Source organism: Ammospiza caudacuta, chromosome 4 (assembly GCF_027887145.1).
Source record: "Ammospiza caudacuta isolate bAmmCau1 chromosome 4, bAmmCau1.pri, whole genome shotgun sequence".
Lineage (NCBI taxonomy): Eukaryota > Metazoa > Chordata > Aves > Passeriformes > Passerellidae > Ammospiza > Ammospiza caudacuta.
The window spans coordinates 35,466,335-35,486,877 of NC_080596.1; the positions used below are offsets into that span (position 1 = coordinate 35,466,335).

At 52.6% G+C, this 20,543-nt stretch overlaps 2 protein-coding genes across 2 annotated transcripts in view; one reads left to right on the forward strand and one right to left on the reverse strand.

Moving 5' to 3' along the window:
* Positions 1 to 11,618, forward strand: part of ADAMTS3 (ADAM metallopeptidase with thrombospondin type 1 motif 3) — a 55,992-nt gene extending 44,374 nt beyond the window's left edge. The window contains exons 9-22 of the mRNA XM_058803553.1: positions 100 to 243; positions 635 to 767; positions 1,249 to 1,362; positions 1,984 to 2,129; positions 2,478 to 2,653; positions 3,510 to 3,643; positions 4,078 to 4,201; positions 5,747 to 5,827; positions 6,539 to 6,702; positions 6,814 to 6,979; positions 7,402 to 7,534; positions 7,941 to 8,148; positions 8,253 to 8,370; positions 9,869 to 11,618. Coding sequence (XP_058659536.1) covers positions 100 to 243; positions 635 to 767; positions 1,249 to 1,362; positions 1,984 to 2,129; positions 2,478 to 2,653; positions 3,510 to 3,643; positions 4,078 to 4,201; positions 5,747 to 5,827; positions 6,539 to 6,702; positions 6,814 to 6,979; positions 7,402 to 7,534; positions 7,941 to 8,148; positions 8,253 to 8,370; positions 9,869 to 10,422 — 2,395 coding nt within the window. The 3' untranslated portion in view covers positions 10,423 to 11,618. The remainder of the gene's footprint in view (positions 1 to 99; positions 244 to 634; positions 768 to 1,248; positions 1,363 to 1,983; positions 2,130 to 2,477; positions 2,654 to 3,509; positions 3,644 to 4,077; positions 4,202 to 5,746; positions 5,828 to 6,538; positions 6,703 to 6,813; positions 6,980 to 7,401; positions 7,535 to 7,940; positions 8,149 to 8,252; positions 8,371 to 9,868) is intronic.
* A 3,670-nt stretch (positions 11,619 to 15,288) lies between these two features.
* NPFFR2 (neuropeptide FF receptor 2) lies at positions 15,289 to 19,057 on the reverse strand. The gene is made up of 4 exons (XM_058804157.1): positions 18,837 to 19,057; positions 16,978 to 17,324; positions 16,643 to 16,742; positions 15,289 to 16,285 (listed from the first exon to the last, which is right to left on the reverse strand). Exons 2-4 carry the CDS (start codon positions 17,297 to 17,299, stop codon positions 15,490 to 15,492), a joined length of 1,218 nt encoding a protein of 405 aa, XP_058660140.1. The 5' UTR covers positions 17,300 to 17,324; positions 18,837 to 19,057; the 3' UTR covers positions 15,289 to 15,489.
* Positions 19,058 to 20,543: the final 1,486 nt, after the last annotated feature.

A 20,543-nucleotide genomic window follows, 5' to 3' on the forward strand; every position in this document is an offset into this window, starting at 1 on the left:
ACTGGCTGTGCTGGTGGTGGGTCAGATTTGGTACCTGTTCCAGAGCTGTTTCCTTACAGTTGTTTTTGCAGTAGCTCTGAGGGGAGTTCTTTGTTGCAGGCTGGGCATGGAGCACGATGGGCAAGGGAACAGATGTGGGGACGAGACGGCGATGGGCAGTGTCATGGCCCCCTTGGTGCAGGCCGCCTTCCACCGCTACCACTGGTCCCGCTGCAGTGGCCAGGAGCTCAGGAGATACATCCAGTAAGGCCTCCCTGGTGCAGCCAGGCTCTGATCCCTCGTTTTTCAGACCCTCTTTTCCTTCAAAGCTCTTTTAGAAGAGCTCTGACCCATGAAGGCTGTGTCCTCACACAGTCCATAGCCCATCCACTCAGGGTGAAAAGTCTGTGGAAAGACCCCTCTAACTCCAGTGGGATTTGGAATAGGCCTCAGATTGTCACAGAATCCCAGATCTGTTTGGGTTGGAAGGGACCTTAAAGCTCATCTCATTCCAAAGCCCCTGCCATGAGCAAGAACTAGACCAGGTTGCTCCAAGCAGGTGCCACCAGCCTGGCCTTGGACAGTTCCAGGGATAGGGCAGGAATTAAGAGTATACATCTTCTCACAGTATTTTTTTCTGTGTCTTTTTCCATAGCTCTTATGACTGTCTTCTCGATGACCCCTTTGAGCATGACTGGCCCAAGCTTCCTGAGCTGCCAGGCATCAACTATTCCATGGATGAGCAGTGCCGCTTCGACTTTGGTGTGGGCTACAGGATGTGCACAGCTGTACGTCCAGACACGGCGAGGGCGTGGGGCCTGGTGGGAGAGCTGCAGTGCCATAATCATTGGAGAGCAGTTAATGCAGAATTTAGAGATCTGTAAAGAGCAGAGGGGGGGAAACTCAGTCCTTTGGGTCCTGCAGAGCAATGGGAAAATGAGTGGCAGCATGGTCCATGTGGCACACACTAGTGAGAGCAATTCCAAGAAAGAAAAGGAAAAAAAAAATCTTCCTTTTGTCCCACTTCTGGGTGTCTTCTTTCCTCTTTTCACTAGCCCAGGGCTGGGGGATGCAAGGAATAATCACTGCCCTGAAGATGCCAGGCTCATTGGGGTGTGTGAGATGGAATCTACGGAGTGGGTTGGATCCTTATCCAAAAAGTATAAATAAAATAACAGATACAAATAAATTATAAACAAAATACAAGACTATTATCCAAAAAGTACAAGCCATCTCATGTTCTGCATTTGGTCTCTCTGTGTTTTTCAGTTCCGAACCTTCGATCCATGCAAGCAGCTGTGGTGCAGCCACCCCGATAACCCCTACTTCTGCAAGACCAAGAAAGGGCCTCCCCTCGATGGCACCGAGTGTGCCCCAGGAAAAGTGAGTCTGGCACTCTGTTTGTCTTGGGGAAAAACCAACAGTTTCCTCCCTTTGGGCTGAAGGGCACAGAGGGGAGCGGGGAATTGCCTGGCATTACTGGGGTGAGGCGAGACCATGGGGAAAGCTGTGCTTTCCCACTGGGATATTCTGGGAGCTGTACAAGGTTTTCTCCAGCACATTTTGGACATAGAGATGCCAGCTGAGGTGCAACCTGTTCTGTGGCCTCTTTGTTAGGTTTTCTGGTCTCATCTGCAAAGTTTCCATCAAGTGCCTTTAGGAATTCAGGGAAGCAGATGATGCTGTTACTGTGGGATGGCTGCTCAGAACTCACTGTCCAGACACCCTGTGGCAAATGTTTGTGTAGACTGAGGATTAGTGCCTGATTTTTCCCTTTAATATCCCTATTAGTGGGTGTCCTGCTGCCGATCCATTTTCAATTATGAAATTTTACTCAGATACCTGGGTTTTTGTAGCAAATTCCTTTTATTATGAAATACAGGAGAGCCACTTGTACAATCTGAATGTGCCCCAGGCAGCAGCAAAATATTGCTGTCCAATGCTTATACATTTGATTTGGGGATTGTGTCTGTTCTCACCTGTTTGCTGCCCCAATTCCCTCAGTGGTGCTACAAGGGTCACTGCATGTGGAAGAACACCAACCAGCTGAAGCAGGATGGACACTGGGGAGCCTGGACCAAGTTTGGCTCCTGCTCACGGACCTGTGGAACTGGGGTTCGCTTCCGCACGCGCCAATGCAACAACCCAATGTAGGTGGGGCGTCCTCAGAGGGGCCACTTGGAATGACATTTGGGTTTTGGGTGGACATTCTGTTCAAGCCCCTCGAAATGGGATAATTTGTGGAGAATCCAAGAATTCCATAGAATTACAGAATCCCAGACTGGGCTGGCCTGGAAGGGACCTTAAAGCCCATTCCATTCCTCCTCCTGCCATGGGCTGGGACACCTTGTGCTATCCCAGGTTACTCCAAGCCCTGTCCAGCTTGGCCTTGGTCACTTCCAGGGATGGGGCAGCCTGTGCCAGGGCCTCAGCACCCTCAGAGGGAACAATTTCTACTTCTCCCTGATGAAAATCTCTGGAATATTTTCTTCTCCCAGGCCCATCAATGGAGGTGACGATTGTGCCGGGGTGAATTTTGAGTTCCAGCTGTGCAGCACCGAGGAGTGTCCCAAGCACTTTGAGGACTTCAGGGCACAGCAGTGCCAGCAGCGCAGTTCCCACTTCGAGTTCCAGGGCAGCCGACACCACTGGCTGCCCTACGAGCACCCCGACCGTGCGTCCTGCTCTGGGCCTTTAGTGACTCTTGAAAGGGTTTGAAGCCATTCCCCTTGGCCTGGATATCTCAGGGGCAGGCCCACAACTCCCAGAAAAGCAAATGAGTTGGTTCCCTCCCCATCCGTCTGTCTGTTATGGCTGAAAATCAATAGTTTTGCCTTAAATCCAGACTTTAATACCAAATTCCCTGCTCTGACTCAAGTTTTTGCATTTTAGCCCCAAACAATCAATTTCTCTCTTATTTATCCCTAAAACTGGCAGTTTTGACCCTAAATCAACACATTATATGTAAAAAATAGCAGACTTGCCCTAAATCCCTGATTTTAACCTGCATTTTCCCTACTCTGACCCAAATTTGCCCTTCTTGTTGCCAAAGCCCCAATTATCCCCCCAAACATGCTCTTTTATCCTTAAAGTTGACATTTTTACTCCAAATTTGCAGAATTGTGTCTCAAAATCACAAGTCTTGCCCTAAAATCCCCCATTTCCCCCCAGGCCCCCAGTTTAACCCTAAAATTCACCTTTATTACTTCAAATTGCTTGTTTATTCCTAAAATGGATACTTCTTACCCCAAATGGCCACATTGTGTCTCAAAACCACCAGTTTTGCCCTAAATCCCTAGGTTTCTGCCTGAACCATCCCCATTTTCCCCCAAAATGCCCATTTTCCCCCAAAGATTCCCCACAATGCACGCGTTCCTTCCCAAACCGTTCCATTCCCCTGCTCTGCCCCCATGCTCACCCCCAGACCTGCCTGTCCCTTCTCACTCCTCGCTCCGTCGGTGGGACAGCTGTTGGGAACACACCTGGATCACTGTCCTCCCTGCAGCCCTTTGTTTTCCCTGGCTCCACAGCTGCCAAGAGATGTCACCTGTACTGCCAGTCCCGAGAAACGGGGGATGTGGCTCACATGAAGCAGCCGGTGCACGACGGGACTCGCTGCTCCTACAGGGATCCCTACAGCATCTGTGTCCGTGGGGAATGCGTGGTGAGTGGCACCTGCTCTGGGGACACTCTGGGGACAGCTCATGGGGACAGCAAATGGGCAGAGAGAGGCTTTGCAGATGTCTCTGAATTCCCTATTTGCAGCATTGTATTCCTCTGATTCCTTGAGATGTAAATTAAATTAGAGACCAACACTGACCTGTTCCAGGGAAATGTTCTGCTTGTCTTCCCCTCATTGTGCCTTATCATAGAATCCCAGACTGGTTTGGGCTGAAAGGGAATCTAAAGACCATCAGTTCCACCCCACTGCCATTTCCTTCCACTAGCCCTGGTTGATCCAAGCCCCATCCAACCTGGCCTTGTGCACTTCCAGAGTTGGCGCAGCCACAGCTTCCCTGAGCAACCTGTGCCAGGGCCTTAGCACTGTTACAGGACAGAATTCCCTCCTAATATCCAGTCTTGCCCTTTTTTCTGCAGAAAGTGGGCTGTGACAAGGAGATTGGCTCCAGCAAGGCTGAGGACCAGTGCGGGGTGTGCGGCGGGGACGACTCCCACTGCCGGACTGTGAAGGGGACCTACACCCGCACTCCCAAAAAGCTGGGTAGGAATAACAGCTGCCTGCAGCTGGCTGGGGCTCCTGCTGTCTCTGGGGTTTGTGGGACACTCACACACATGAGATAACGCCATCATCATTGAAACCTTGGGAATAATGGGTGTAACACCATCTCATGAGGCCCATCTTTGAGCCTGTTCAGGATAAGCTGCTGTCCATCGGCCCCTGATTGTGGATGGATATGAAAGTGATGGAGGTGTTCAGGGAATGCTGATAGATTTTCCCTAGCCTGGGTAACCTGGTCATTAAGGAGGCCAATAGACCTCTTTCTACAGGGAAACATGCAAGCCAGAGGTGCTCAAAAAGAATTTGAGGTTCTAGAAAACAGTTTCTGCAAGTACCCAACTCAAACTCCTGCCTGGATTATCTGACTTCCATGGACTGTTGTCTTGCCTAGATGTGTCCAAATCTGCTGTAAATGCATTTGTCTGTGATGTAATTTACATCTTTTGCTTGTAAAGAGCATCTGGGTGACCCCCAGTCAGTGGAATGGCCAGACTCAGCTCTCAGGACACTAAAGAATCCAGGTGTTCTGTTTAAGGGAAGACCAGAGGAGCCTTTCCCTTACCCAGAGGAGCTCACAGTGTTTCCCTTTCTGGGGCAAAGGAGGCTCAAAACATTCTGGTTAAGTACAAGGCTTGTAGGGAGAGAGGCATCCCTGGGAATGGCAGTTCCTATCATCCTGTAGACACACACAGGTAATGCTAAAGCAGGCAAAATCTTGATGTTCCCTGTGCTCTAAAGGCAATGGAGGAAAAGATTGGAAATGCTGTTGGGCACAGGTACTGCTCAGCCAGGCCTGTGATCTTCCCTATTCCCAGCTCTTCTGTTCCTTCACTTGGATTTTTTCAGTAGTAGACTGCCTGCCAGTAGTAGAGCAGACTGCCAGTACATCCAGTAGTCCCAGAATCCAGTGATTTTGGTTAATTGAATCTGCAGTTGTTAAAAGAAAATAACAGGAATATGAAAATGCCATGCACTCAGAGAACTTCGGGAGCTCTTGATCCCTAGAAGGGATTCTAGTCTTTCTAATGGCAGTGCTTCCTTAATTTTACACTAATTACCTGTGATTTGCACTGGTAAATAATTGACATTGAAACTAAGAACATTTTTATTTGGGAACAGCTTTTTATTTTCACTGCAGACATGTCCATCTGAAAGGGCAGTCAGTAAGTTCCAGTCCAACAACCTGGCTGAGGACTGATTTGGGAAAGTTGTGAGAAAGACTCGTGCTTGTGCTGAGGAACACAGGAAACATCTCTGTGCCTGAATTGTTGATAGATCCTGCTTGGAGCAGCGTGGCCATAAATATTAAACTGATCCCATGTGGGAAGTGGCAAATCCCTCTGTAACTGGTGTCCCTTCTCTCCCTGGAGGAGAAGAGCCCAGGGAGGGCCTGTCCCACCCTGCTTATCCATGACTGCTGGATGCCCTCTCCTGCAAGCAGAGCTGGGCATGCCCTGCCCTCCTGACCATGGCTGTTCCTTTCTCTTTCCATCCCTGCTGCCTCCACTGACCCTGCACCTGCCAAAGGGTACCTTAAGATGTTTGATATCCCTCCTGGGGCTCGACATGTGTTTATCCAAGAAGATGAGGCCTCTCCTCACTTTCTTGGTAAGTGTTTTTCTGCTCAAGTTTGAGAAGAAACGCAGGGGACTCAGGCCAGAGAATCTTGAGGGATGAGAGAATCCAGTGAAGGGGTTGGGTAAATGTGGGCTTTCCAAATTGCATGGTCAGGGCCTAGTCCTGCAGTCCTACAGCTCAGCAGACAAACATCTGCTCATTTGAATTCTCCAAAATGTTAAACTGGCCCCAGTTTGCACGTGTACTAACCAAGGATTGTGATAACTCACATGAACGTGGGAACTCCCGGGGTGAGTCTAATTCAGTATCTTTTAATTATTCCTATGGTGCATTGCAAAAAGCTGTATGGAAGAACAATGGGTCTTGGAACTGAATGATCTTTAAGGTCCCTTCCAATCCAAAGCATTCTGTGATCCCAGCTCTTAATGCATTGGCTTCTAATTGAAGCATTGTCATCGTCATCATCACAGTCCCCACTGTACCTGGCTGTTGAGGTGTGCTGTGGAAGCCCAAACCCAGGCAGTTCCACAGGCCTCCTATTCCTTAGCTCTTCACTTACAGATTTTAGCATCACTTATGGATTTTAGCATCTGGGACACCCTAACCTGTGTGCACAGGGCAAAGTAAAATGTGATGAAGATCTGTTGTTTTCATAATCTGATGGAAATACCCCTCCCCGTGCCACCCTGATTGCTGCCAGTGCGGGGGAGGCACGACAGGCTCTGCTCTCACTCCTCCCAGCAATCAAGAACCAGGCTACGGGACACTACATCCTGAATGGCAAAGGAGAGGAGGCCAGGTCCCGCTCCTTCATCGATCTGGGCGTGCAGTGGGAGTACAGCATCGAGGACAACACGGAGACACTGCACACGGACGGGCCCCTGCACGATGCCGTGGTGGTGCTGGTGGGTGACGCGCTGAGCTCAGCCTGAGGGACCATCCAGAGCCGGGCTTCGGTGTCTGTACCTAGCAGAGGGATCTGTACCAGCGTTGGGTTTATGTTTGCTTGTTCCCAGATCATTCCCCGGGAGAATGACACCCGATCCAGCCTGACCTACAGGTACATCATCCACGAGGATTCGGTGCCGACCATCCACAGCAACAACGTGCTGCGGGAGGACACGGACACCTTCGAGTGGGCCTTGAAGAGCTGGTCCCAGTGCTCCAAGCCCTGCGGTGGAGGTGAGCTGGGGATGAGCACCTGTAGCAAGGGACAAACTGCCAAAAAAGGCAAGGAGGAGGGAATGATTTATATTCCTGGCTTCCCCTTTTTAACAGTGGTTTGTTATTTTAGGGCTCAGGCTTAAAATACCTGAAGTATGTGATTGTTCCCAGGTGTCACACTCTCAGCCTAGGAAGAAAAAGGCTTCTTTTGGTGTTTAAATTCAGACCCCAAAGCTACTTTGGATGCCCAAACTCAGGCATTGATGCTCCTGAGCATTCCCTGCACTCATGGTGTGTCCATGGCTCTTAAGCAAATAATAGGGAATGCAAATTCCAAAATACCTGTCCTTTAAACCCATTTACTAGGCCAGAAAACTCTATTTAAGCCAAACATTCTAACAAGGACCTGATTCTCCCAATTCCTCTGATGTGTTTCCCAGGGTTCCAGTACACCAAGTACGGATGCCGCAGGAAGAGCGACAACAAGATGGTTCATCGAAGCTTCTGCGAAGGCAGCAAAAAGCCAAAGCCCATCCGCAGGATGTGCAACTTGCAGGAGTGCACAGAGCCCCTGTGAGTGTGAGAGCAGGGATTGCTCCTTCAGACAGGAGTAGTCCCAGCCAGATCGGATGGGATGAATCTGAGGGCATGCTGACAGCTTGCCAGCCTGCAGTTCCTGACTGTGGACTGTAGAGGGGAGTTTGTACCTGTGCAAGCATGGGTACTAATCTGATGGGGTGGTTGTGGTATATATATTTATTTTTATTTATAGTATTTAATTTATTTATATTTATTTATATGTGTATTTTTATATATAAAATCATGGGGTTGGGAGGCACCTTAAAGCTCATCTCTTTCCAGCCCCCTGCCATGGGGGAGGGAATTTTTCCACTAGATGAGCTGGCTCCAGGGATGAGGCAGCCACAGCAGGACAAAAAGGTTAACAGCTGACGGTGTCTGACTCCATTTCCCTTTCCAGCTGGGCAGCAGACGAGTGGGAGCACTGCACCAGGACGTGTGGGAATTCTGGCTACCAGCTGCGCACGGTGCGCTGCCTGCAGCCCCTTGCGGACGGCACCAACCGCTCGGTCCCCGCCAAGTTCTGCAGCGGGGCTCGCCCCGAGAGCCGGCGCTCCTGCAACCGGGCACCCTGCCCCACGCCGTGGAAGGCCGGGCCCTGGTCCCAGGTGGGCAGCACCGGCCTGGCCCAGCAGCCGTGGCTGGCACAGGGGGACTCGTGCCGAGTGCTGTGCCACAGGGTGCCCTGAGCTGTGCCCTCTGTGTCCGGCAGTGCTCGGTGACGTGCGGAGAGGGGACGGAGAGCCGGCAGGTGCTGTGCCGCGCCGGGGACCGCTGCGAAGGGGAACGGCCACAGTCCGTGAGGGCTTGCAAACTCACTCCCTGTGACGGTAAGGGAACGCTGCAATGGCTGCAGGGGGGCCATGATTCCTCCCTGGGAGCGCCGTGCTGGCAGAGGGGTCACGCACAGGGGGCAGCCTTTTCTCCCGTGTTCAGTCCAGCAGTCTCAGTGTGTCACAGCTCCCCACGCTGGGGTCTGTGCTGTACACGTGCTCACACAAGGTTTAACCACATGGGCCCAAATCGTGTTGGCACAGGCTGGGGCCAGAGGTGAAGGTCAATTCAAAACAAACCCTGCTTGACCTCTAAATCTCAGGTAAGTTCTGCAAGCTGCCAAGTGAGGGAATAAAAATACACAAACGTGGAACCAAGAGCATTAATGAGGTTCCTGGGAATCCGTTACATTGTTTTCATAGAATTTTTAACAGGTTTTGAAGCTTTTTATGACAACAATGGATTTCTTCCTGGATTATTCGTTCTGTAGGACTGGGGGTTTATTGGGGTTTTAACTCCCTCGTGGTGGCCCTGACGCTGCTCAGGAGCTGGTAGGAAAAGCAGTTAACCTTATGGAGAAGCATAACCCCAAATCTCCACACTGTGGGTGGAGTCATGGAATCTAAACCAGCACAAATGGATGCTCCAAAATGAACCATGAGAGGACAGGACCAAATGAGGGTCACTGTCACTATGGTGAGGCAAAAGGAATTGTACCTCTAGCCCAGAATTCCACGCTGAGGCTGGGATAGCCTCACAGTGCCTCATGGAACATGGGTATTCCCAGGCAGAGCTGCTCCTTTTACCCCAGGTTTGTCAGGAACCCAGCAAGGGTTCTGAGGAAGCTCAGCAGGATCAGGACAAGGACATGTCTGTATTCCATAGGATTTGCTATTTATAGCCCTCATCCCCCAGCCCCAGTGGTGACCATGTGGGTTATTTTACTGAGTTCCTTGGAACTGAGCTGATTCTCACCCACTCTGAGCTCAGGCTCCAGTGGATATTTTAAAGCCGGAGAAGGCGGTGGCTGGATGTGCTTCCAGCCCATGGTGAGGTGGCCCCTGTGCCCAGGTGACGACATCTTTCCCTGCAGAAAGCTGATTTTGGTTCAAACCTTCCAGAAGACCCTTTGGAAGTTCTTTTTCCTGAGCAAAGGGATGCAAATCCCTGCCTTTTAGGCACCTCAGGTGTGACCCACTGTTACAGCTTTCCATCGGTTCTACAGATCCATTTGCTTCCTGAAAAACAGCAAGCCTGATCTGAACAAAACTTCATCTTACTCTAACTTTTTATTTTAAGGCATCTCTGAGGGCTATTGCTTGGGATTTAATTTCTGTGAAGGAAGCTTGCCTTGGCTTTAATGCTGCTGATGGATGATGTCCTCTCAGGCTTGAAGGGAAGGCATTAGGGTGGGTGGGACATAGCCAGTGTGCGGGGGAGCTCTGGGAGGTTGGCACTGGGAATTGCTCTCTGTGCTCCTCTAAAAATGCCGCGTGTCAATGTTTCCCAAGTGCCCATCAGTGGGTTCCCATCCCCAGGACATGTGTTTTACAGATGAGCCCTGCCTGGGAGACAAGTCCATCTTCTGCCAGATGGAAGTGCTGGCCCGGTACTGCTCCATCCCTGGCTACCACAAGCTGTGCTGCAAGTCGTGCAGCCGGCGAAGCAGCAGCTTCCCACCGCCCGGCGGGGCTGGCACCGAGGGGGACGCAGCGCTGGATCCGGGCAGCCCGCCCAGGGCCCCGACGGTGCCCACGCCCGCGGTGCCCGGCCGGGCGCAGCTCCTGCCCGGGAGCAGCTCTCCAAGCCGGCTGCCTTGGGAAGCACAGCAGGCGGAGCGGCGCACGCCCCCATCCAGCCCCGAGCCCCGAGGTGCCGGCGTTCCGCACTGGAGAGCTGCCGTGGCCGGCAAGACTTCCCGGCCGCCGGCTCTCCTGCCCCAGTCCCCTGCCAACAGCAGCAGCCTCAGCTCCGGTCGTGCCCCGGCGCCGGCCGCGGCTCTGCCTCCGGTGCCAGCGGGGGCTCCTGCGCCAGCCAGGACCCCCGGGAAGGGCGAGGGGCGCACAGGTAAGCGATGGCCTCCGAGGGCCGCCCCTGTGGAACGGTGAGCAGGAAGGCCTGTGCAGGACAGCCGTGGAAAGAGGCTGCTTGGCACTCCGTGTGCGACTCCTCGACCTCCGGACTCTGCGGAGCGTGCCCCGGGCAGGGCACTGCAGGGCACGGGTCGCCCCTGTAAATACAAAGGACAAGAAGTGCTGGTTCACTTTCTGGTGCTCCCGGCCTCCTCCCACCCCTCCTTCCCTGGCCGGCTGGGACACGCAGAGGAAACGCTAAAGGAACCTTCCTGGCCAGTGAGTGGGAGTCGCTGAGGGCTCCATCCAGCTCTGGGCGCAGAAGTTAGCCCTAACCTCAGCAGCCCTGTGGTTCTGGGCTCTGAACACCCCCATGGTAGGAGACGCCCCACTGCAGGCAGGACCAGGCATGGACACTCAGTGAGACACCTGCCACAGACTGAAGGAACCCTCGGGACTCGTGTCTCCCTGGAAACAGACACCATTACACGAGCACCACTGCAGCTGTTGGGTAAATGCAGGAAAGCAGCATTATTGTAAGAGTTCTGTGCTGTCCCACAACTGTTTTCCTGTATTGTTCCAGTGCCAGGTGCCGGCCATCAAGTTCTGCCCTATGAGCATTCCAAGGGCTGGTGTTGAAAGCAGTTTCAAGATGGATTTCGAGGTGTGAGAGATAGTTATATTTCCAACGTGGATCAGCTCCAGATCTCCCTGCCCACGGCGCATCTGACTGCAATAATTAATTTATGTCCACCCCCACCTTGTCCCAGCCCAGCCAGCCGGGCTCTCCCTGGCACAGCGCTGTAAAGTACTTGTCTATAGGAGTGAGAACTGCAGATATTTATTAAAAGTGGGTTTCTTGACATTGTTTTGTGTACTAAATATGTATGCTGGGAGCACGTGACTCTTCCTTTTGCCAAGATCAAATCTGGAGATGGAATTAGATGCTGTGTCATATGCATATTGAAGCTGCTCAACTGCTGTGGAGAAATTGTTGATCTTATTCTTTAAAAAAAGGTTTTTTATCACAGGTCTCTCTCGTTTCTCAGTGGTGATTAAAGTTTCATGTGCAATCGCTGCTCCCCTGTAAGAAGTGCCCGGGATGGAGCCATTGAATGCTGCGAGGGGATGGGGGCCCCAAAGATACAATTCTGGCAACATCCTGGCGGCCCTGTGGGGTGCCTCGGGGGAAATAAGGGTGGCACTGGCCATCAGCAGACGCTTCAGACGTGACAATAAAACAAACCTTGGACATCCCGAGGCTTTCCCTGATTTCACTCATGTGGCAGCGTCTGGTTTTGGCATTTTTGTTTCCTCTTCTTTTAGCCATTTCCATCCCAGGCAGGACCTTCCCCGACTGGAAATAAAAATTAAATATTTTAACGGGATTTTGAAAAACGGAAGTTTTGCCATTGGAGAGTGTGATGTACGGGAAAATTGAGGGAGAGGAAGGAGAGGATCAGATCTCGCCTGGCAGCTGTCAGATGAGCCGCACCTTACTGGTGGCAGGGAAAAAGCCGCTGTTTGAATCTCCCTAAGCTCCCAAGGCACGGAGGGCAGGAAATGCTGAAGGCAGAGCTGGGAGCGCACGGTCAGTGCCACCTCCTAGGCCAGGTGCGTTCGTGGGGCCGCCCGAGGAGGGACAGACAGGCGGCCGCTCTGGCTTCCAGAACACCAGGGGCACCCGCAAAACACCGCTGCCGCCGTTCTCCCGGCAGGGCCCTGGAGCCCCGGAACCCCGGCGGGGCGCCGCGCTCGCACCGCGCTCCGTGTCCGCCAGAGGGCGCCCTGCGAGGTCCCGGCCCCACACGGCGGCTCCGCGCCCGCACCGGGGAACGGCCGCGATCCCGCAGCCGGCAGCGCCCCGTGCCCGCCGCCGTCACGGGCCCCAAACCGATCCCCGGCCCGGTGCCACCTCCATCCTCCCGACGGGGGAGAGGCGGCACCGCCCGGGACCTCGGCAGACCCCGGCAGGACCCGAACGCCCCATCCCGGCTCCAGCTGTGGGCTCCATCGCCCTCTTGCGGTCAATGTGATCCCGGCATCGTAGCAGGAGCGGGCATCGAGCCCAGGCTGGGCTTTGCCCAGTCTCAAGCCCAGTCCGGCCGAGAGCCGCGACCCTCCCGCCGGGGCAGAGGCAGCACCGCCCCTCGAGCGGGCACCGGCAGGACTCGATCTCACAGCCCCGTCCCCAGTGGCGGCCCCGCCGCAGCGCTCCGGGCTCCGAGCGGTCCCCGCCACACGGGGCCGGGGCTCACACAGCGCCGAGCGAGGGTCCCGGGACAGCGGGACGGGGCCACAGAGTGCGGTCACGGGTTGCTGCAGCGGGGCCGCGACGGCGGCCGGGGGTGCGGATCCGAGCACTGCTGGGGTCTGCCGAGGTCCCGGGCGGTGCCGTCGGGCGGATCGAAGCGGCACCGGGCCGGGGATCGGTTTGGGGCCCGGGACGGCCGCGGGCACGGGGCGCTGCCGGGTGCGGGATCGCGGCCGTTCCCCGGTGTGGGCGCGGAGCCGCCGTGTGGGGCCGGGACCTCGCAGGGCGCCCTCTGGCGGACACGGAGCGCGGTGCGAGCGCGGCGCCCCCTCGTGACCACGGGACAGCGGTGCGGGGGGTGGGGCCAGCACAGGTGTGAGGGGCGGGGCCAGGGGCGGGGCCGGGCGGCACAAGGGGCGGGGCCAGAGCTCAGGTGTGCAGGGCGGGCAGAGCTCAGGTGTGCGGGGCCCCAGGGCGGCTGCGCGGGGCGGGGCCGAGGTGATTTAGACCCCGGAAATCGCCTCGATCGCCATTTGCTCACTCAGAGCACGGTGCGGATAGGAGCCCTCTGTGCGGGCTCCGCAGGTGAGGCGCGGAGGCTTCGGCCTCCCCTTCTGTCCCTCTCTCTACCCCTCCCTCCTTCTCCGCGTATTCCCTTTCTTTCTCCCCCTTTCCTCTCGCCCTGAAACGCTCCTTTCGTCTCCTCCCAAACTGGACCCACTCCCACTGCTTCCCATCCTGTCCCTTCTCCGCTTCTCCCTTCTATTCCTCCGCTCTCCACCGTCCCTCTTCTCCCCCTCGGCCTTTCCCTTCCTCTCCCGCTTCCCTCCTCACTCCGACCCCTCTCCCTTCCCGTCCTCACCACCCCCATCTCTCCTGTCTCCCCGTTCTCCCCTCTCCTCCTTCCCTCGCAGCCGCGGGGCTCGGGGTGCCGGGCATTAATAAAGCCCTGAGGGCCGGAGCCCGGCGCCCCCGCCCTCGCTGGGGTCCCCACACGGGGCCGGAGCCGCTCTGCGGGTCCCCCCATTGCAGTGCAACACAGCGCCCCGCACCGCCGGGGCTCCGGCTGTCCCAACAACCTGGCAGCAATTCACATTAATCCAGGAGTGCCAGGGCATCACCTGTGCGTTATCTCAGTAAGTACAGCTGAATATTCACCCACTTTAGTGGCAGGCACTTGGCTGAAATACAGACATTTATAATGCATTATTTTCTGCTATTTTCTGAGAGATTTATGTTTTCCTGGCATTGTTTCAATATACTTGAACCTGGGTTCTGCTCCCTATCCTAAAGAAGAGCTTGGATATCATGTGTGATGCAGCTCTAGTTTTTGAAGTTACAAAGAAATTTTGAAGCGAACAGACAGAAATAAATGTTTGGAGAAATTAACACAGAAATAATTGCATGCTTCCCAGTCCCTGCCCAGTACACCCCAGTTCTCTATTGGGAGCCTAAGTCCTGTTCTTATCATAAAAACTCCATTATTTCATATAGTTATGTTTTATAGAAAAGCTTTGCAGGGAAATTGCCTCTCCCAGCATCAACAGCCACCCTCAGCACATCAGCAGCCCCACAGGAAATGCCACCTAAAAATGCCACTTAAAGCTTAAATGACACAAAATGAGTAAAATACATCAATTCAACACAAAAAAGATCAGTACCAACCGATTCAGTAAATGTTCCCCTCATAATCTGTACGGGGAGAGGCTCTGGGATGCCAAGGCAAACTCAGAGATCAGAGATTCTCACCCTTGCCATAGCATCACCCTCTCCCGTTCCCGCCTCCTCGGGAATCGTGTGAGGGGGGACAGACCCTGTGTCCCAAATCCCAGGAAAATCTCCTTTTCCTCTCTTTTATGTCAGAGCCAAGCACTGATTTGGTGTTTCCTCAACTAGCTATGGAGTGAAAGAAAGTGTGTGCTTGTGGGAGAAATGTTCCTCTTAAAATGAGGGAGAAATGCTCCTCCATAAATCTGAGTTGTTCCCTAGGGCAAATGAATATTGTGAGGAGAAAATGAGTTAACAAGCAGGGGACATACAGGGAAAAATTTCTGGAGCAAATTTGAGGTAGGCTGTAGTGCACAAAATGAACATTTAGAGGTAAACTGAGGCACATCCAGGCAAAGGTTTGAGGATAAAATTGAGGTAATGTGTAGGGAAGAGAATGATCATTTTGAGACAGTGAGCAGCAGGGAATGTCATAATGTGGAAGTCACTCCTATTTATCTGAGGGAGGACTGCCCTAGGAAATGGCTTTACCTGGGATTTGGCTCCTGTAGGGCCTTACAGAATAAGCCTTAGTGCTCTGCGATCCTGTGCTGCTCCTTGCACAAATTCCATTCCTCACTATTCCTCCAGTGTCACTCTTGTCCCTGCTGGGGTTTGTCCCATCCAATGGGCTCTCAAGTGTTTTCTCTCCTGCTCGTATTTAAATTTCAGTCTTTTTGGGTTTCTATCCCCCTGCAACATCAAATCAAGTTCCCCAAAAAACACACCACCGAACCAATTTTTTTATCCTTTATTTCTCAAATTTCCATTTCCACTTGTTTCTCTAGCTGCAATAATAATGGATGTGACAGAAATAACAGCAACCAAGGGGAATAAATGGAATGTGACGGAAAATGCTAAATTTTGTCATTTGAGCAGGACCCAGCATTCACAATGTCCAGGAAGAAGCACAACCATGAGATAATCCAGGAGTGGCTGGGTGCCAGCCTGGGTCTGCAGTATTTCAGTCCATGAGAGGAATCCATGAGGGATTCCTCACAGGAATGAAATATGACCACAAACCGGGTTCAAGCAGCCCTGTTTAATGGGGAACAGAGAGATTCTGAGAATCGCAGCACCTTTCACTCCATCCCATTCTCTTCGAGCTCCTCCATGAGCAAATCCTGCTGCTTATTGACCCAGTTTCCTCCCTTGGCTGTGTGGGGAGGGGGATCCTGGGCCGGCGGGCAGGGGGCAGCGGGCAGGGCGGCCTGGCCCGGGGCTGGCTGGGCCGAGGCGGGCCTGGAGCAGAGCTGGAGCCGGAGCGCGGCCTGGAAGCCACGGCGGAAGCTCCGGTTGCAGAAGCCGTAGATGATGGGGTTGACGCTGCTGTTGGAGAAGGCCAGCCAGTGAGCCAGGGGATAGATGTACACATTGATCAGCCGCAGCTGCACGTCCGACAGGCTGCCGTAGTCCGACAGCAGCATCAGGCTCCACAGGGGAAGCCAGGACAGGGCGAAGAGCAGAGTGACGAGGACCAGCATGTGGATGGCTTTCCGCTTCCTCCCCCACGCTCCGCGCCGCTGCTCCCGGCCGCGCTTCCCCGGCCTGGGCACGGCGGCGTGGCTCAGGAAAACGCCGATCCTGGCGTACATGAGCGCGATGAGCGCCAGCGGAGCCAGGTAGATGTTGGCAAAGAGCACTGTGGTGTAGGCCTTCCTCATGGCCAGCTCGGGCCACTCCTCCCGGCACCAGAACACCGGGCGGGTGGCGTTGCCCGTGCCCAGGAGCAGCTGGAAGCGCTTCTCCTGCCGCAGCCGCAGCAGCACCGCCGAGGGACACATGATGGCCACGGCCAGCGCCCAGATTACTGCTATGGCGGCCAAGGCGGCAGGGACGGTCAGCTTCGGCTTGAAGGGGTGCATGATGCACCGGAACCTGCGGCAAGGGCACCGGAGAAGCCGTGTGAGGAACGCCTCCTATCCCGGGCAGGGATGCACACACATTTTAAACTGCCTGTCTTTCATCCTCCCTGGCAGTTGCTGCCTGTGCAATCCAGCTTCATGGCTGAGAAACAAACCAATTCCAGGCAGGCTGGGATAGCCCAGTTCCACCCTCTTTAAGAGACACCGCTGGAGGAGCAGATTGCTCTTTAGACCGGCACAGATTTTATTTTGCTTAGGAGCAAAATGCATTGGATTTGTTGTGGTGTTGGGAGGGTTAATGACAGGGCTCAGGGTGGTCAGGGGGCCAGGGGAGATGACACTGGTGGTTACAGACTCTGCAGCATCTTACCTGTCCATGGCAATAGCAACCAGAGTGAAGACGGAGGCAGAAACAGAGATGCCTTGGACCATCCCGCTCATCTTGCACACCAGGCTCCCAAAGGGCCACCCTGCAAGGAAACAGGCATTTTGGAATTGCGGCCATCTCATTGCAGGACTCTGCTTAAAATAATTTGCTCTCATCTTCCATTTCCTGAGTAGAACTGTAGACTCATGGGTTGGGTTCCAGCCACGGCCAGGAACACCGTGCCATGGGCAGGGACACCTTCCACTGACTCAGAATGCCCACAGAGCCCCCTGGACACACACCCCTGGCTCTCCCCACCCCACGGGCAGCCAGCCCACCTGCTATGATGTTGTCCAGGAGGGTGGTGGGCATGCAGAAGAGCCCCACCAGCAAGTCACTGACGGCCAGGTTCAGGATGAACAGGTTGGTGACCGTGCGCATGTGCCTGCTCCACAGCACGATGAAACAAACCCCCCCGTTGCCCACCATGCACAGGAGGAAGATGAGCAGGTAGGAGGTGATGAAGACAGCAGCCACCCAAGGCTGGTGGAGGTAGAAGTCCACGTAGGAGACATTTCCTTCCAGGTAAAGGTACTTGTACGTCCTGTTGTAATCCAGCAAATCCAAGTGAGGCCAATCCAATGAGGAGTTTGAGTCCATTCTCCTCCTTGTGTTCTAATGTGCCCTAAAAGATATTTGTAAAGAGGCCATTTTAGTCAGCTTGCAATTGATCTGAAGCAATGTGATGATCTCATTATTATTCTCATTATTATTATAGCATTGTTACCTGTTTTGTGTGCACTGTGTGCTGAAATAAGCGTGAAACTCACACGCACCCTGGCAGCAGTGAGGTGGCTGAACAATAATCACTAATAAGTCACTAACTCCAGTACAAAAAAAAAAGATATTAAAACTTTCTCAAGTGGCACAAGTCTTCTGCCTGCAAGTATCCAAATCCAGCCCTATTTCATGGACATGAGATGGTTTTGTGTGCAGCTGGAGGATTCAATTCCCTGCTCACAAGCTACCTAACTCCAAGGCTGCAATCAAGAAGCACCACACTGTGTCTGAAACATGCTGAGCTACAAGAGAGCTGGGTTCATTTCCAAGCAGCTAACTTGACTTGGAGGCAGCATTCCAAACTCTTTTCCACATATATTTTGTCTCCCAGATGAGGATGCCTAAAGAAGCAGGGGGCAAAATTAATTGGTAGCAGCAGGCATGAAATTCAAGTGTGAGCGCAGGTGCTTTCAAGATGCTCCAAATTCCTTAATAGAAATAGGATTTAAATTTAGGCACAAGTTACCTGAATCCTGATGAGCTTGTATGAAAGCTCAGCAAAGCCCTTGCTTTACTCTCAAGAACTAAATGCAGTAAAAAAAAAAAGTATTTATTCTGCTGTGCCACAGGTTTGGAACAAGCAGAGCAGTGAAAACCCATCATGTTCTGGTCTCTTGTGCCTGTTCAGAAATCAGCAGCAGGGCAGTGTCTTAATGGGTCTGTATTTCACAGACTTATTAAGTGCCTGCACAGCCAGGCAAGGAGACAAAAATCTGGAGTCCCTCACCAAAAACCAGCTGCTTGTAGGTTTGAACAAGTGTAGGAATAGTTGTACATTCTGTGGGGCTGTCCTTACAGACAAAGGCTTATTTATCTTGACTAGATTTTACTCAACATGCTTTCAAAATCATTGGAGGTGATCTTATTGAGATGTCTGATGTGCCAAATGCTTTCCCCAGCCAGAGGTCAGAGTCAGCCTTGTGAGAAGTGCTTTAATGCCCATTTTCCTGATCCCTCAAGGAAGCAGCACTGGTGCTTTTGCACCCCAGCCTCAAGGTGGGGAACTCTGATGGAATTCCAACACAGATGTTTGACAACATGAGTTTACACTGCTCCTTTAATCCCACACCTGGAGCTGGGCTTTATAAATCCCAGGAGATGCTCTCTCCATTAAAAAGCAGCATTCCTGTTGCTCCCTTTGCTGCTCTTCACCACATTACTATTATTATTATTATTATTATTATTATTATTATTATTATTACCCACTAATTTTCTGCCATAATCTTTTGCTTCCCAGAGGAGCTGCTTTAGGGAGACACTGTGGCCAGGGGAAGGTGGCTTTTGGCTCCCACCACATTCCCAGTCCCCATGCCCAGCTGTCCCTGTGCTGTCCCCAGAGGTGCCTTTCCTCCCTTACCTGCTGGCGTTTGCCTTTTCCAGGGGTCTCTGATGATCTGAGGCAGAAGTTCTTGGTCATGCCATGACAGGGCTGTCCCTTATCACACTAAAAGCAGGAGGAACAATGGTTATTTTGGATACTTATTTTGTATTCTCTGTCTGTTTCTGACACTGTGCTGTGAGGCAGCAGTTTCTAATCTCCTCAGTAATGATCTCTGGAATAGTTTTTGTCCATAGCTGGTAAACAAGAAGTTGTAAATAGCCTTGAGGCAAAACTGGAGCTGAGTCTCCTCCCAGTTGCACTAATGAAATTTTGGCTGTGCAGGCATAGGGAAGTGGCTGTGCAAACACTTCAGATGACAGGAAATGGAAAAGCTCCATGGATTTCTATTATCCTGAAGCTGAGGGGGAGGAGGATTGGCTGGAAGGAGAAATTAAGCCAGTGCCTTGTGTTTTCACAGGGGCCTTGCCTGCTAAAACAAGCAGTGATAAACAATTGAGAGAGGCACAGGGGACAGAAACCTAAATCATCTAAGAGAAAAAAATTACGCAATACCTAATTGGTATAAGATGATGAATAACAGTAATCTGCTTCCATGTGGTAACTTCATAAGAGCAAGGCCTCCCTCCTTCATTTAATAGGCCAGAGAAAATCTGCAAAGGAATAAAGTGGGAGGGAGCCTCCCTGAGTGAAAACTGCCCCCAGCCACAGTGGGTTCCCAAGCACAGGAGGCTCATTCCCTGCTGGAATCCCAGACACAGCCTCCATGGACAAATACACAATGTAACATCTCACAGCCTGACCAGGACAATTGTGTACCTCTGGGCAGAGAAATTCAGTTTTCCCTCATTAGAGCAGCGGTTGCAAGCCATTATGAAGTGATGCCATTATTTTTATGTTGGGCACGTGGAAGAAATCCCCTGGAGCAGCCGCCACTGCCTCACCCCTGTGCACGACCTGCTGGGCTTGTCATCTTGATATCTTCATTTTTATGTGTGAAATACCCTCACAGGATCCTCTGAGGCTGAAACAAAAATAAGGAGACTTCAGAGATGGGAGGAACAGCAGGAGCATGTAGCTGTACATGAAGTACATTCAATGTGGTAAGTGCTGAAAAATTTGTTTTTCCCTTGTCCTGAGCTCAGTAATGGCACAAGAACAGAGACTTCCCAGGGCTCCCAGTTCCCAAGGTTTCCCACTTTGGAAAATGATCCCTGGTCTGCTGAAGAGTGAGAAATTCCCAGGGGCAAAACATAGCCCCTGAAGGATGGCAAAAAGAGCAGGACATTGGTCTGTGAGTGTCTGAGAAATAAGGGAGAGAGAAATTCATGGATCATCCTCTGCCATAGGGAACCAGGAAGGAGCCTCTGACTAAAAACCTGAAATGCTGTTCCACAGGGACCCTGTGCACAGCCCATGGGATTCTGGCCTCCTCTTGGCTTCTCTTTCAGAGCAAGGGGGACCTGCAGCCACCCCAAACCCCCCATTCCCAGTTCCACAGGGAGTGGTGCAGGAGGTGTTTGGTCTGGGCCATGCAGGGCTTGAGCTGGGGACTATGGGGATATTTGTGAATTAAGGTAATAGAACTTATTCTTTAAGTATTTAACTTTTTCATCCATCAATATTTCCATCATATTTTATATGACACACCTCAGAGTGGTTCATCTCCAAATAAGCCCAAATATCCCAGTAGGTTTCCAGCTGAGACAAAGGAGCTGTGGAAGA